Here is a 15,275-nt window from a genome sequence, read left to right as displayed (position 1 = left end):
GCATTTTCCATTTAATTACTTACATTAAGTGATGAGATTTGAAGTGTTCCTGCTGAAGGATTGTCGTTTGATTTCCACGCTTTTAGTTTTCAAAGGAGTCTGAATAATATGACGTCACGCAAAAAAAAAACTGTGACGTAAAGCCATGATGGCGGATCTCAACTCCACGATGAAATTTTGGAAACCGGGTAAGTGTACAAATAATATGTTTTAAACTACAGTTGGTTGCGAATATGGTGAGGCTTACGATGTAATATGTGTAATAAAGACAGGCAGTATGTGCATGTAAAAAAAAGCCTATGAATGAAAGTCATTCATTGCAGTGCGTCAACATGCCTGAATCATGAATGCGTTGTTGGAGATGCAAACATTTCCGCCAGTTTAAGCATTATTTAAGAATTCAGCCGGCGTTGGACTGTATTATTTGGCCAACTGTTTTTTACGAGTAAGGTGATGTTAGGACTTCGTAACTCATTACACAAGCGAATGATAAAGTGATAAGTGCTACATAATCAACACGAGCAGTTTATGTGAAAAGACCAACCGTGCTCTCCGTCACTAATGTGAGCTAGTCCAGGTACTTTGCAATGTTTCTTATGTATTTGTCTCTCATGGGAATGGATAGAGGCTAGTTAGGAGGGAGTCTGAACCGCTGCCCCTGTGAGCTAGCTAGCTAGTAAATAACTTCAATTGCTTTGCCAACTAAATCACGTAGCGTGACATGTATTACCCCTTCATATTTCTGCCTTGCCATTACCCTCTTCATCATAATCTGCCCTCAGGGTCGGAGGCACCAGGAATTTCTGAAGAACGGGAGCTCCCGACAGAGACTACGGGCTCCCCCGTCATATTCAACCCGCACACTGCGCTGTCCATCGAGAAGCAGCGGCAGAAGCTTCCAGTTTTTAAGGTTGCTCCCATCACCTGTTATACAGCCAGCACACATTGATAATCAGGCAGCAACTGAAGCTGCCAATTTACTTCTCGTTTCATTATTTATCCTCACTTACGTAAAGGGGGGGAAAGGGTTAAATTCATGGTATATTCCAGACATTCCCCTTGAGAAGTTCGTTGATTTGGTTGCCTACACCAGACAGTAAGCGGCTGCACGTCAACATTTTGAGGATGAAGTGTAATGCTGTATGTTGAGTGAAACCCAACTAACACGGCGTGTGAACGTTTGTGTTTCCAGCACAGAAACAACATCTTGTACTTGGTGGAGAGCTTCCAGACTGTCATCATCGTGGGAGAGACAGGATGTGGGAAGACGACACAGATCCCTCAGGTGTGTCGCTTTGCACGTTTGTCCTAGTTCTGGTGATGTGGTGAAACGGTCGAGAAAAGAAATGGTTCACCAGTCATATGTTTGTTGCCTGTGCTGAATGGCAGTGGACTGAATATAACTAGGGGAACACAATAACAGCATTTTGCCTACTAAGGAAGGACTCCCCGAACTCTCAAGGTCAGATATGCACTGTGTTGGATTGCCGCAGGGCAGGACATTGCAGTAGTGGACCCCCTCACGTGGTCCAATCTCCAAACTGGGGGAGAGTGACCTTCTCTAGATGCTTACTGGCCTCTTCTTCGCTGGGTTTGAAGAAAGTCCTTTGGGGCTTAATTTATGCAGATTATGCTGTTCTAAAGAATTGACGTGTCTCTCTCGGTCCGCCTCGTGGATGTTGGTCGCTCGCTATTTCCTTCCTACTCTTCTCGTTCTTATTCCTTTCCTTCTCGCTCTCCCTCACTGTTCCCTTCCATCGCTCTCGCTCTCTCTCCATGTATTTCTGTCTCTCTCTTTCTCTCCCCCTCTCTTTTCCCCTTCCAGTACTTGCTGGAGGCTGGCTGGGCAGCAGAGGGGAAGGTGATTGGGGTGACACAGCCTCGTCGAGTGGCTGCTATCTCAGTAAGTACCGTCCTCACGACCCCCCCCCCCCCCCCTAAGCCTTTCCTCCTTCACTCCACTGACTCAGAAAAGTGCAACAGTGGCTCAAATCCGCTACACTTTGAAGAGGAGGCTGTAGATTCTCGGTGACTTCAAAAAATGTTTTGGGGAGAGGGCTATACCATTACAGTTGTGCCTTCCACATCTGATTGCAGAGCGGCCACTATCGTCAATAAAAATATGACTATCCTAGATCCACGCGTCTTCCTCCCGTGTTTAGGCCTCTGTGATTGGCCCTGGGCACCGCTAACGTCCCCTCCCTCCTGACAGGTGGCCAACCGCTTGGCGGAGGAGCGCGGGGCCCTGCTGGGTCACGAGGTTGGCTACACCATCCGCTTCGACGACTGCTCCGACCCCCACGCCACTCGCATCAAGGTGCCCGCCCCTCGTCTCCCTCCCCCATGCTTTGAGTCGTTTCCTATTTTGCTCTGTGTTGTTTTCGACTGACGTCCTGATCCCCCCCCCCTCCCCCCGCGTATCCCAGTTCCTCACAGACGGGATGCTGGTGAGGGAGATGATGGCGGATCCTCTCCTGAAGAAATACAGGTACAGGATCTGTGAAGTGGTCAAGCGACACTCGGAGGATGTGGGGTTTACGGGAACGTACTTCTGGAGTCTGCACTCACAGCAATAGTCCGTAATGGTCCGCACGCTGTCGGGAGCAGTTATCGCATGTCGGATCATTCCTTTGTTCGAATCGTTGAAAGTGACACATTTGATCTCGTTCGAATCCGAATCTGAACTGTCCCGAGCGTGCATTTTTCAGTTTTCAGCCTTGATGGATCCCTTATGTAGTGTGTTCCAGCCACTTAAGGTTGACTAAGAAAGAGGGATTAGTGAAGCGCATCTCAACCTAAGGCAGACCTCCTGTCTGGCAGCTCACCCCATATTGTCTGTCTCCAGTGTCCTGATGCTGGACGAGGCCCACGAGAGGACCCTGTACACAGACATAGCCATCGGCCTGCTGAAGAAGGTAGCTGTCCACCTGTCACCACCTCTAACATTCTCCCCCTACACCAAACGGCCACCCTTTTCTAACCCTGACAACACCCAAAAAACAAATACCCAACATGCTTTTTTTAAACTTTTGTTGTCCTCTCTCTCTCTCTCTCTCTCTCTCTCTCTCTGTCTCTCTCTCTCTCTGTCTCTCTCTCTCTCTCTGTCACTCTCTCTCCCCCTCTCTCTCTCTCTCTCCCCTCAGATTCAGAAGAAGAGGAGGGATCTGAGGGTGATAGTGGCCTCTGCCACTCTGGACGCCAAGGTGATTTGCAGCATAATGAAGATGGGCAGATAGGCCAGGGCAGAGACAAACAAAGCAGGCGTGCGATAAGGGACGGGGCGACGTCGTGAAGCAGCGGGCTGCGCTCGAGTCACGTTGGAAATTGTTCTGGTCCTAAAGACTTGTCAGAGACACAAAGACTAAAGCAGCTTATGACTGTCGTCAGCAGTTCAAATTGGGACGCTTTTTCTTCCTTGTGTGAAATTGGTTTTGCTATCTTTTGGTTTGCGCTGCCCCCGCAGCTCAGCTTAATCTTTTTTTTGCGTTCTCAGGCAATGTTGAAAATGTAATTGAAGTTGAATAGTTTAGCTGAAGTGAAATAGGAGGTTCTTAACTTAGCCTTTTAACTCAAAAATGCTCCAAAAGAAAGAAAAACGTTGCTAACCATCTAACCTATTCAGCGTTTCCCACAGATTAGAAAGCTATATGTGGGGGGGGGGGGGGGGGTGTTGTTTCATGTCAGACGGGGGGGGGGGGGTCGAAATAATTCACAAAATCAATCAACAACAACAAACAAATAATTTCTGCATATGCAGGTAGCGACGCTGCATACAGGGTGCTAAATAACTATTTAACTGGTCGGCTCCATGACGCCGGGTAAGTAGCTAGCTCTTGAAACTTCTCACCAAAACAACGAAGGGGAACCTTCGATTAAGACATGTCCGTCGGTACCTAGCGAAAAGTAGCCTCAACTTTCCTAGACCTTTAGCTACGGCACTAATGCTGAAGGCTCGCTGATGTAGCTGTCGGTCTCACTAGAACGGCGTATGCATCGTTGCTAACGTGTGCTGACGTAGTGACTGTGTGTGTATGTGAGAAAGACGCGTGCGTGAAAGAGACGGAGGGAGAGCAGGGAAAGGAAATGCAGCTGAACGAATACGCTGCGTGTTTTTACCTAAATAGCGATAAAAAAAAATGTTTACGAAACGCAATGTGTGGCGGCCGGTGTTGATTCTGTGGCGCACCGCCACAAATTAGTCTATGTGTGGGAAACACTGCTATTGCATGTCTATGCATCCTCCTGTAGAAATTTCAAGAGTTTTTCAACTTGAATGATTCTGGGGACCCCAACAAGGACACGTGTGGTATTTTGACGGTGGAGGGCCGCACCTTCCCAGTGGATGTGTTCTACACCGTTAGGTAAGCCACGGCAGACATTTTAACAATTTTAGCTAAACTCAGACTAGCAAACCCAGTTTAAAGCAGAATCCCAATACTCTGTTCTACCCCTCGCCCTTACCCCTCACCCTTAGTTTACCCCTAGCCATAGTGCGAATTATACAATGACAATCGAGGGGGTCAACTTCTTCTCCAGGGCGTGTATCAACCCCCCCCCGACCTGTTGTTTTGACCTCTTTTGGGGGGGTCCAAGTCTTAGTTAGGGGGGTCAGACCCCCCAACCCCCCAGTAATTCGCACCTTGCCCCTAGCCCTTGTCCCTCGAAACTGAGGGGTAAGGGCTACATGGCCCTATGAAATGAGACACCACTTGGTTACGTATATCGATGTCTCCAAAGCAAGTAGTGTTACGCACTGATTTCAAACGAAATTCGCTGCTAATGGAGTTTAGTTAAAACTCTAGACATGCATGGAGTCCATTCAAGGCTAATCAGTGAAATGAGGGACTGTTGTGCAAATCAGCAATGTAACGTTAGCGTAGCAAACCAGTGATTTTTTTTTTAACGTTTCAAGTAAGAACATGGTTGCAAATACATATGCACAGGACTGTGCAGAGTACAAAATAAGACTGTCGTAATTTTTTTATCAATTATTTAAGACAAAATTATTATATTTATGGGACTCTCTGGATGATCTTTCCGCCATTGTTGCAGGTTGCGCAGGATTCACATACCCCTAGGTTTCAAGTCAACTCCCCGAAACACTTGGTTTTAAGGGGTGTATACCCCTTCGTCTTAGCCCTACCCCTCGATCAAAAAGAGTTTTGGGACACCACTTACTCTCACACGAACGCGCAAAACTAAGGGCTAGGGGTAAGGGGTAAGACAGAATATTGGGATTTGGCCTAAGCCTTGTTTCATTTGTGGAGATTGGGCAGGATTTGACGATGTCAGACGTAGCTTCAACATCTCCAAGGTCGGTAGAACCTAAGACTAAGGAGGTAAGGCTCACAGGCAACTATGGTGAGGAGAAGGATAGAGAATTCCAGAACGTCTTGCCAGTGGTAAACACGCTTCAAACTCGAAACAGCAGCCCTATTCCTTTGACATGCTCAGTCCTCACCCAGCTCCAGTGACTAGGGTTTAGCGCTTGTACCCGGGGTGGGGGGTGGAGCGGTCGGACCCCCAGGCTCCGTAGCTTGACAAGGCCCTGTGCTCCTCAGTCCTGTCCCAGACTACGTGAAGGCCACGGTGGAGACGGTTCTGAAGATCCACGAGACGGAAGACGACGGAGATGTCCTGGCGTTCCTCACTGGACAGGTGGGGGGGGGGGGGGGGGGAGGGGCCCATTCCAGCTCTACACAAACACTAGACATCCTCCATTAGCCATGTCCACAATTTGAGAGGTAGCTAAATGGAACCTTTTCAATATTTCATGTTTGCTGAAGGCAGCACGTTTGGGGATTTTTTATTTATAAAAAAAATGTCTGAAGTGGGTGTAAAGTGAGGATGTCAACTTTCTATGACACACTCTAAAACCGTCATCTAGAATGGAGAAGATGGAAAATGTTCATCATTTAAATAAGGGAGAAAATGCTTTTCCACAGTATAAAGTTTGCTCACACTTCAAGTCAGCCGTAGCACAACAATCCCCACACTTCCATTGAGCACTGACTTCATGCCGTTTCGAATCTGTCCCGCCGGGTCGTTCCGAAACACACACGGGTTTGAATAAGCGCCGGTTCAGTGCTTATCTCTGTGGAGAGCATCAGTCCTGTATGTCCCCCCCCCTGTGTGCGGCCCTGCAGGAGGAGGTGGAGAAGGTGGTGTCGCTGCTGCAGGAGCAGGCGCGGGCCCTCTCCAGGTACGGCATGAAGAAGCACCTCCGGGTGCTGCCCATGTACGCCGGCCTGCCCTACCCGGAGCAGATGAAGGTGTTTGAACGGGCGCCCCCAACCGTCCGCAAGGTAAACCGCCCCCTTCAGACCTCTTCTAATTGGCCCCCTCGCCTGCTTTGGAAGACCCGGCGGAAATGCGTCTGTCCCTTCAATACTGTAACCTAGCACCCGGACAATGTTTTCATTTTGTGTATGTATACTGGTGCCCGACTTTCAATCCCTCCGCCGTCCTTCGCCCGCGCCAGGTGGTGGTGGCCACGAACATAGCGGAGACGTCCATCACCATCAACGGGGTGGTGTTTGTGATCGACTGTGCGTTCGTCAAGCTGCGCGCCTACAACCCCCGCACCGCCATCGAGTCTCTGGTGGTCACGCCCATCTCCAAGGCCTCGGCCAGCCAGAGGGCCGGGAGAGGGGGCCGCAACCGTCCGGGGAAGTGCTTCAGACTATACACAGGTGTGTGTGTGTGTGTGTGAGTGTGTTGGTTCGGACCAATCAGCTTCCTTTTGAGGATACTGGCAGCTACTGGCGTGGTTGAAGTCAAGCCCCTGGTGATAGACAGATGGTTCATCCAATCACCTGTCAAAGATGATTTGAAAGTGCCCGCTCTTTTCCAAACAGTTTCCAAGGACCACTTCCCAGATGATTATGTGTAACAAACCATCTGGGGAAGTCAGGTTGGGAGGGAATGGGGATTGTGTACAGTAATTGCTAGTAGTTCCATTTTTAAGTCATCTACCCCTCATACAACGTGGCATTTCTTGTTGTTGATCATTCCCTGTGTGTGTGTGTGTGTGCGTGTGACAGAGGAGGACTTTGAGAAGCTGCCGGCCTCCACAGTGCCAGAGATGCAGCGCACCAACCTGGCTCCAGTCATCCTGCAGCTGAAGGCTCTGGGGATAGACAACGTGCTGCGCTTCAGCTTTCTCTCTGTGAGTGACGTCTAGCCCCTAACCCACCATGACCCCTAACCTACCATGACCCCTAACCCACCATGACCCCTAACCCACCATGACCCCTAACCCACCATGACCCCTAACCCACCATCACCCCTCCCCACCATCACCCCTAACCCACCATCACCCCTAACCCACCATCACCCCTAAGCCACCATGACCCCTAACCCACCATCACCCCTAACCCACCATGACCCCTAACCCACCATTTACATTTAGTCATTTACATTTAGTCATTTAGCAGACGCTCTTATCCAGAGCGACTTACAGTAAGTACAGGGACATTCCCCCCGAGGCAAGTAGGGTGAAGTGCCTTGCCCAAGGACACAACATCATGTGGCTCGGTGGGGAATCGATCCGGCAACCTTCTGATTACTAGCCCGACTCCCTCACCACTCAGCCATCTGACTCCATCGTGCATCCTCCACCATGACCCCTAACCCACCATGACCCCTAACCCACCATCACCCCTAAAGCCTGGGACACACTGCCTGCAATTGCCTGCGATCTGCAGCGATCGTTTTTCGCGAGACGCTTGCAAAACCGGCTGCAGGATGATAAAATACACCATTAATTGATGTATATGTATAAAAAAGCATGTTAAGATTTTACTACATTAATTGTAGACTACAGTGAACATTAAAACACTAAATAATTATAAAGTCTACAACTTTTAAATTATTTTATAAATATGACTTTGGAGGCCTGCGTACGATATTCACCCTATATTAAACCTAATTACACAATGTTGGTAACGAACAGCCTTTACACGTGGTTACCCTGATGAAAACTAATGAAAATAAACGGTATTGATCTGTTGAGCCAGCATGCCCGTAGTTGTTTTGTTTGTTTGAGAGAAACGAGTTGTCACGCGTTGCACACAACACGCACACGTGCAGACATAGTCTACAGAGAGAGAACCCCCAAGTCGGTTTTGAAAATCAGCGAGAAAGTCAAGGAGAGATGGACGACACCAAATGAACTCTCGCAGTTGAAAAGCACAGGGAGTTCCATGACCCCCAACAACAATTTAACCAGGGCAACGTAGGGTAGATAAGGATCAATGCATGGATATAGCCAATGCCATGTTCCATGTCAGCGTAAAGGAAAGGTGTGAACAGCTTTTGCTCAGTTGTAGCCGATCGAAGCTCGGCACTTCGCAGCCAGTGTGTCCCAGGCGTAACCGCCGAATCCAAAAGCACCACCAAACTTGTACACGTTTTCTACACTATCGTTAAACTGGTACAAATGGACGACCGTTCTTTCTGGTGACACAGCATTTTGCAACCTGTACAGCTGCTACAGATATTTGTTTAGACGTCAAGTGTCTTTGCATTCCAACGGTAGAACTACATCATACAATGAAACTCGACAGCGAAGCAGTTGTGAGTGTGTACCAGCTGCAAGGCTAACCCTGTCTCCTGTGCAGCCGCCGCCGGCCCAGTCCATGGTGCAGGCTCTGGAGCTGCTCTACGCTCTGGGAGGTGAGAAACAGCTACACAGCCAGCTGGAACATCAGCGTCCAAACACTCAGTCGGATTCTGACTGACCCAGTCTGTCTGTCTGGTCTGTCTGGTCTGGTCCCTGTCTGATCTGATCTGTCTGATCTGTCTGTATGATCTGTCTGTCCCTTTGTCCTCTTGTCGGCGTGTCAGGTCTGGACCAGTATGGCCGTCTGACTGACCCCATGGGCGTGAGGATGGCAGAGTTCCCCCTGAGCCCCATGTTTGCCAAGATGCTGCTGGAGTCTGGCAACTTCAGCTGCTCCAAGGAGATTGTCACCATAGCAGCCATGATGCAGATCCAGAACATCTTTGTCGTGCCGTCCACTCAGAAGAAGGCAGCTGTAAGTTCAAAAAGGGTCTCGGGCCGACACGCTCAAGGTCGACGCTGGCTCGGAGCTGATTTGTCCGTCACATTTCAAGCTGCAGCTGTGTGTTTATCAAAGGCTGCAGTGTATTCTAAACTCCGGATTTTCCGGTCCGGTAAAGGGAATTGTAGACACGAATCAAGTGTTATGGTTGGAGATAAAAAGGAGATTTGGAAGTCTGTTACTCAATGTGTTGTGTGTGTGTGCTGTCATCTGTAGGCCCGTGAACACAGGAAGTTTGCCGTGGCTGAGGGAGACCACCTCACCATGCTCAATGTCTACGAGGCATTCATCAAGGTAGGGACCGATTTAAGGGACTGGGAGGAACCATCTGGATTTCCAGAACAAGCGTATGCACACCACTTTTTCTGCGAGGGCCAGATCCTTTTTCCTTCCTTTAACCCGTTAAAGAGTAGCGTCACATATACGTGATCGTTCGTAAGCTTGCTCGTGTGATTCTGAACATTCCAACCGACTATTTTCCGATAGACAAAAACTATATGACAAACGCTATATTATGGCTTTAAAATGTACAATTAGGAGGCTAAAAAGTAGCACTAGCATAGCTACGAGTATTTTGCTAGGTAACGGAAGCAAACTAACTAAAGCTAGCTAGCTTCCGTTTTGCAAAAATAACTCACTCTGGTGGAAGCGTCGGAAATATTTAGAACTCACACGTTAACAGGTTAATCTGGGGCCGGTCGGTCTGTAACAGAAAATGACATTGGCCGGAGTGACTACCAGTATTATTGTGGAGATGTTATTCTGATGATTATGCTAGATTAGTTTATTATTTTGTTACATCTATACATATTTTGTACCTCCATACATATTTGTTACACCCATACATATCAAGGGATATATAGCCTATTAAAAGAGTATCGTTAATATCGTAATGACCTTTTTTCATATTCATTACTATTGAAATCAAAACATTTACTTACTTATGCACATGAATCGGTGTAAACGTCTCTGGCATTGGTCAGAGGGCCGGTCCAAATGCGTGGGCGGGCCGTACTCGGGGCCCCTGCTTTATACGGTATTCAAAGTTTAACCATAAAGACACATTATATGTTTGCCACCTTTCACGACCATGAAGGCCTCTAGGTGCCCTGCAGTAGAAAGCCTGGCTAAGACTGAGGAGGTGTTGAGGACACCATGGGGAGAAAACTGGAGGGAGTTATTGATGAGGAAGGTTGATGTGTGGGCGCTGAGTTATGGAGGACTGCTGGTGAGCAGAAGAGGTTTTGAAACTCCCTTCGATGAGAGACGGGAAGCCAGTGAAGCTAAATGAGTTTGCCGGATGTTGGGGATGGGGGATGGTGTGTTCAGAAGTGTACGTGTTCAACCAAACAAAGAGCCAATCACTGATCCCTGTGTACGTGTTCAACCAAACAAAGAGCCAATCACTGATCCCTGTGTACGTGTTCAACCAAACAAAGAGCCAATCACTGATCCCAGTGTACGTATTCAACCAAACAAAGAAACAATCACTGATCCCTGTGGGACTGCCCAAGTGCTCTGAAGTCCGCTGACGCATCGCTGAGGACTCCCCAGTCACCTATACCAGCATAAATGATAGTGTAGTGGTAGTCCTTAGTACGACAAGCATGTTGGGACTGGCGGAGGGGTTCAGCGTCGGCCTGCTGTGAACAAGCCAGGCCGGTTTATCCGGGGTAACTAGCTGCAGCCTGCAGGGCGGTGCTCTATGGGACATCAGCAGTGTGCCATGGGGTGGTGAGTGTACAGGAACTGGAGAAAGGAGAGAAGGAGGCCGATGTTTACTTTGACCTGGCCCTGGGTGTATTCCAGGGCTGTTGCATGTAATGCAGCAACGAGACGCAGACCCCACACGTGCGTTTGAGCCATGGACACAGGGACTAGTCGAATGGTGCTGGAGACTGTTAGAGCCCTGGAAAAGCACCCCTGTGTTTGGAGAATACACCGGAATTTCAACTTGCGTGGCCCTGATTGTCTTTTGTAGGATGGCAACAAGCAAGCAGTTAGTATTTGACATGGCAAGTTCAGCTACAAAGGGTCCATAATGACTCGAGTCATTTGCAGATGGTGTCAATGTGAATTGAGTTACCACCGGAGTACATCAAGTCTTAAAAACCATTTGCTGGCCAAGCACACAGCTAATGCAGACAGCCCCGTTAGCCATGAAACATGACGCTTACATCAGACCACGCTTGACAATGTGCAAGGGACACCCGTGGACAAACCAACAAGCAGCAGGCTTTTAAAAAAAAAAGGCTAAATAGAAGAGCTACTTTCTTAGATGCTAAGTCATTGACTGCCATGTTTTGAGCATAGTAATGCTAAATGCAGCAGGCCTACCTGAGGGTTTTCTAGACAATGTTTGTTTCGTGTTATTAATTGATTTCCCAAAATATACACACATTTGCATCAAGCAAGCCAATTTTGCCCCCTCCCATACACACTCTGAGCTGATCAAAAACGTGCGATTCATTTGCGAGCGATCGTGGACAATCATGCGATTTAATCGTGGGCATTCATGCGATTAATCGTGGACAGTCATGCGATTAATCGTGGACAGTCATGCGATTAATCGCAGTAGCATTTCTTTTCTTTTTTGCGCTGGACAGCCCTAGTGTATTGTGGCCCACGGTCTGACCTGTTTCTCTTTCCCCCCCCCCCCCCCCCCCCAGCACCAGAAGAGCTCCCAGTGGTGCCAGGAGCACTTCCTCAACTACAAGGGGCTCCTGCGAGCCATGACCGTGCGAGAGCAACTCAGACGTCTCATGAACAAGTTCAAGGTGCCGCGCACCTCCAGCGAAGGTCGGCGTCTCTCCCCGTGTGTGTTTGTGTGTGTGGGGGGGGGTGGCTCTGTGTGTGTATTCAGCCGTTCCACATCTCGCGGTGTGTTCTTGTTCTGCAGGAGATCCGGATGTGATCCTGAGGTGTATCGTGTCGGGGTTCTTCTCCAACGCTGCCCGCATGCACCACTCGGGCTCCTATCGGTGAGGTCACCCTTCACCCCCACCCTTCGCCTCCCCACCCCCCTTTCTCCTCGACCCAAACATTCCACGCTGCGGCCACTGTTACAATGGGTTCTCCCTCTCTCTTTCTCCCCCTGTGTCGCTCGCTCTCCCTCCCCCCTCTTATTTCTCTCGCCCTCCGTCTCACTCTGTCTCTCCCTTCCCTCCTTGCGTCCGGCCCCTGTCCGCTCTCAGGACCTTACGGGATGACCGCGAGCTTCACATTCACCCCAACTCAGTGCTGTACGGAGAGAAGCCTCCAAAGTGGTGAGTGGCGTGTTGTTTTCGAACGCGCGAGGCCCTCCCCAATGCGGATCTCAATCGGGCCGAGCTTTTAGTGGTACATTAAATGGAGGGCATTATGCAAGGCGTATTGACGTTTAAAGGCTTATTTTCCAAAGCATATTGGACATCTATGAGGAATGTTATTGCCCTCGATGGTTTCTCTCTGTAGTCTTTCCTGTATTTGACTCTCTCTGTCTCTCTCTCTCTCTGTCCTTCTCTCTCTCTCTCTCTGTCCTTTTTCTCTCTTTCGTGTCTTTTCCTGTTCCCACCACCAGGGTCGTCTTCAATGAGGTGGTGCAGACGGCTAAGTATTACATGCGCGATGTGACCGCTGTGGAATCGTCCTGGTTGGTTGAGCTGGCACCTCACTTCTACAAGCAGGCCAAGGTACGTGAGGAACCCAGCCCCACGTCCGACCTGGAAACAAACAGACAGAAATCCATTCAGCGGTCACCGCTCTTTCCAAACCGGGCCGGTCGATTGCACTTTGACAGAAAAAAAAACAAAAAAATAACACCTTTAGCGTTGATCCCGCTACGTCACACTAGAGGGAGCCATCCCCTCACAAACCAACATTATCTTAGGCAGACTCGCGGTGTGTTTCTTTGCCACTTGTTGACAATTTTGTGCCACTAACGTTCTCTTTTTGTGTCACTTTCTCTCTCTCTCTGTCTCTCTGTCTCTCTCTCTATCTCTCTTTCCCCTTTTCTGAATCTCCCCCCCTTCTTCAGCATGGGTCATTGGCCAGCAAGAGATCCCGGGTCCTCTAAACTGAGCCAGCCCCGCCCCGGCAGAGAGAGGAGACGAGGAAGAGAACACCCCCCCCTTCTTTAAACACTGTGCCCCCCCATCCCCCCGCTCCCACACACCCCCCCTCTCCCTCACTCATCTCCCCTGTATATACAGATGTACTATATATTTATTTCCCATGTCTGCCGTCACAACTCCTGCACATGTATGTAGACGAGGCACTGTCCGCTCACGCTGGAAAGAACCGGAAAGAGGGCAATATACGGCCTATGGCTGACGGCATGCCATGTCATCCTGCTCTTGGAAGTTTGTGCTCCCAGAGGGGGTTGGGGAGAAAGTTGAGGGGGTCAAAGCCAAGGCCGTCGGTCACGAAGGGGTCCTTTGCAGCGTGAGGGGACAGTGCTGACCCTCCACCTGTACATAGACAGAACAGGCTCGCGTCCAGTAGACCACGCGAGCCTCCATGGTTATTTTTTTATGGCTATCGTTCTTTTCGTTGTGGCATTGGCGCGGTAAATACAGTATATGAACGAGTGAAGAATGAGAGGATGTGGCGTTTTCTTTTTGTTTCGTATTTTTTGAAACGAGGAACGGCGGTTTGTTGATTTTTTTGGGGGGGGGGGGCTAATGTGCTTCCTACCCTCTTTGAGCCTGGGTGCTACAGTAGTCCGTCGCTACGTTGGCCGGTCTGTTTAGATGCTACGTTAGCCTGTCTGTGTTGAAAGCCAGCGGTTTGGCATGGTTGAGCTCGGAAAGGCAAAGTCGCCGGGCTCCTCGTCGTTCAACAAGTCTCTTTCTAGAGCTTCAGTTATCTGCACATCCACATTGGGGACTGTCTCATATACAAGACTACGCCTCATATGGAATGCATGTTTGGGTTTTGATTAGTCGACACAGAATGTACGACTAATGAGTTAACTGTGACAAAAGACCTCTTTGCTTCCGGACAGTTGCCGTAGAACTCGGTGCCACTTTTACTCACTGTCCAGCTCAAACATTGTGGCCTTTTTAACCGTTCTGTGCCAAATACTATTTTGTATCAAAACCATATTTCACGTTTCATTTTTCTTTCCGAAATGAAATGTGCAAATAAAACCATACCAAGTGCAACACATGCAATCAGATCTACAGCTGAAGAAGTGCCATTTGTTCCTGAGGATAGCGTCGAGTGCATCGAAAGACACACGCGAAGCCTAAAAGAAAACACAAAAAAAACCGAACAACGAAAAGGTTGATCTTTTTTTAGCCATGTTTCTTTGGCCATCACAGTAGCATTTATTTCCCCCCCTCGAGCCTCAGACCATGTTTCCAATCAACCACTGCACTATTGTACACCTCCCTCTGTGTCAGTGTCATCAATGTTTAGAGCAAAGGCACAAGTGATGTGATGTGTTCCCCCCGAGACCTACATCATTGTCTGCTGTTTTTATTTTCTCTCATTCCTTTGTGAAATGCCTTCAGGAAGTAGGATTTCACACCAGAAGTTTCCGAAAGCCACAGAAAGCCGGAGAACAAAAAAAAAACACGTTTGAATCCACTAGGTCCTGCTTTCTTATCAGTAAGGTTGCTGTCCTGAACTTTATTGACCGTCTGCATGGGTTCACATATAGATACCTTGTCCCTACGACGAGAAATAGGCACATTTTTAACTGCCTCCAATCTCTGGATACTTAGCCTACAATAGATGCAATTCTATTAGTGACGTATACAAGTGAAGATACTCTTGCATGTGAGGTGGTAACTCTCGAACAACACTTAGTCGACGAGAGGCCGTCTTTCTCTTTGTCACATGCTGATCATCTTAATCTGTAAACAGCCAAACTGTAATCTGTACACGTCTGTACTCGCTCCTAGGAAGCAGTTGTATTCCCCTCACTTTCTGTCCAGCACATCTTAAAAATAAAACAATCTAATGTCTGGTCCCACACTGAACTGTGTCTGTCTCACTGCCTGGTGAAGTTGGTGTTAAACTGTGCCCAAGGCTGCTGGATTAACTATGTTTCGCAAAAACACGTCACATCGCATGTGTTTGGATGGGTGCATCTAACGTTTGATGAGAGTTGTTTGGAATATTGGAGGCAGATCTGAATCACGCTGGGAGATCCAAGCTGTTTTATTTTCGCTGCCAGGAGGTGTCAGTGTTGTACTACAAACGCTGCCTGGACCGAAATTCCTC

The 15,275-nt window shown here is 48.7% G+C and overlaps 1 protein-coding gene across 1 annotated transcript; it reads left to right on the top strand.

The window, feature by feature from the left end:
• Positions 1-116: 116 nt before the first annotated feature.
• On the top strand, positions 117-15,024 carry dhx35 (DEAH-box helicase 35). Its single transcript, XM_047040474.1, has 21 exons — positions 117-188; positions 783-910; positions 1,193-1,285; positions 1,826-1,903; positions 2,213-2,317; positions 2,427-2,488; positions 2,846-2,915; positions 3,144-3,203; positions 4,249-4,361; positions 5,562-5,658; positions 6,147-6,305; positions 6,482-6,692; positions 7,044-7,168; positions 8,622-8,676; positions 8,848-9,038; positions 9,282-9,359; positions 11,735-11,864; positions 11,965-12,046; positions 12,260-12,331; positions 12,625-12,736; positions 13,081-15,024. Exons 1-21 carry the CDS (start codon positions 146-148, stop codon positions 13,117-13,119), a joined length of 2,103 nt encoding a protein of 700 aa, XP_046896430.1. The 5' UTR covers positions 117-145; the 3' UTR covers positions 13,120-15,024.
• The last annotated feature ends 251 nt before the right edge of the window (positions 15,025-15,275 follow it).

This window comes from Hypomesus transpacificus, chromosome 18 (assembly GCF_021917145.1).
Source record: "Hypomesus transpacificus isolate Combined female chromosome 18, fHypTra1, whole genome shotgun sequence".
Lineage (NCBI taxonomy): Eukaryota > Metazoa > Chordata > Actinopteri > Osmeriformes > Osmeridae > Hypomesus > Hypomesus transpacificus.
The sequence above is the reverse complement of the archived record's forward strand: the minus strand, read 5'-3'. Positions and strand labels throughout refer to the sequence as shown.

Coding starts and splice junctions, on each gene's coding strand:
- dhx35 (XM_047040474.1), top strand. CDS start 146: ATGATGGCGGATCTCAACTCCACGATGAAATTTTGGAAACCGG. Junction 6,693..7,043: donor GTGCTTCAGACTATACACAG/GTGTGTGTGTGT, acceptor TGCGTGTGACAG/AGGAGGACTTTGAGAAGCTG. Junction 9,360..11,734: donor TCTACGAGGCATTCATCAAG/GTAGGGACCGAT, acceptor CCCCCCCCCCAG/CACCAGAAGAGCTCCCAGTG.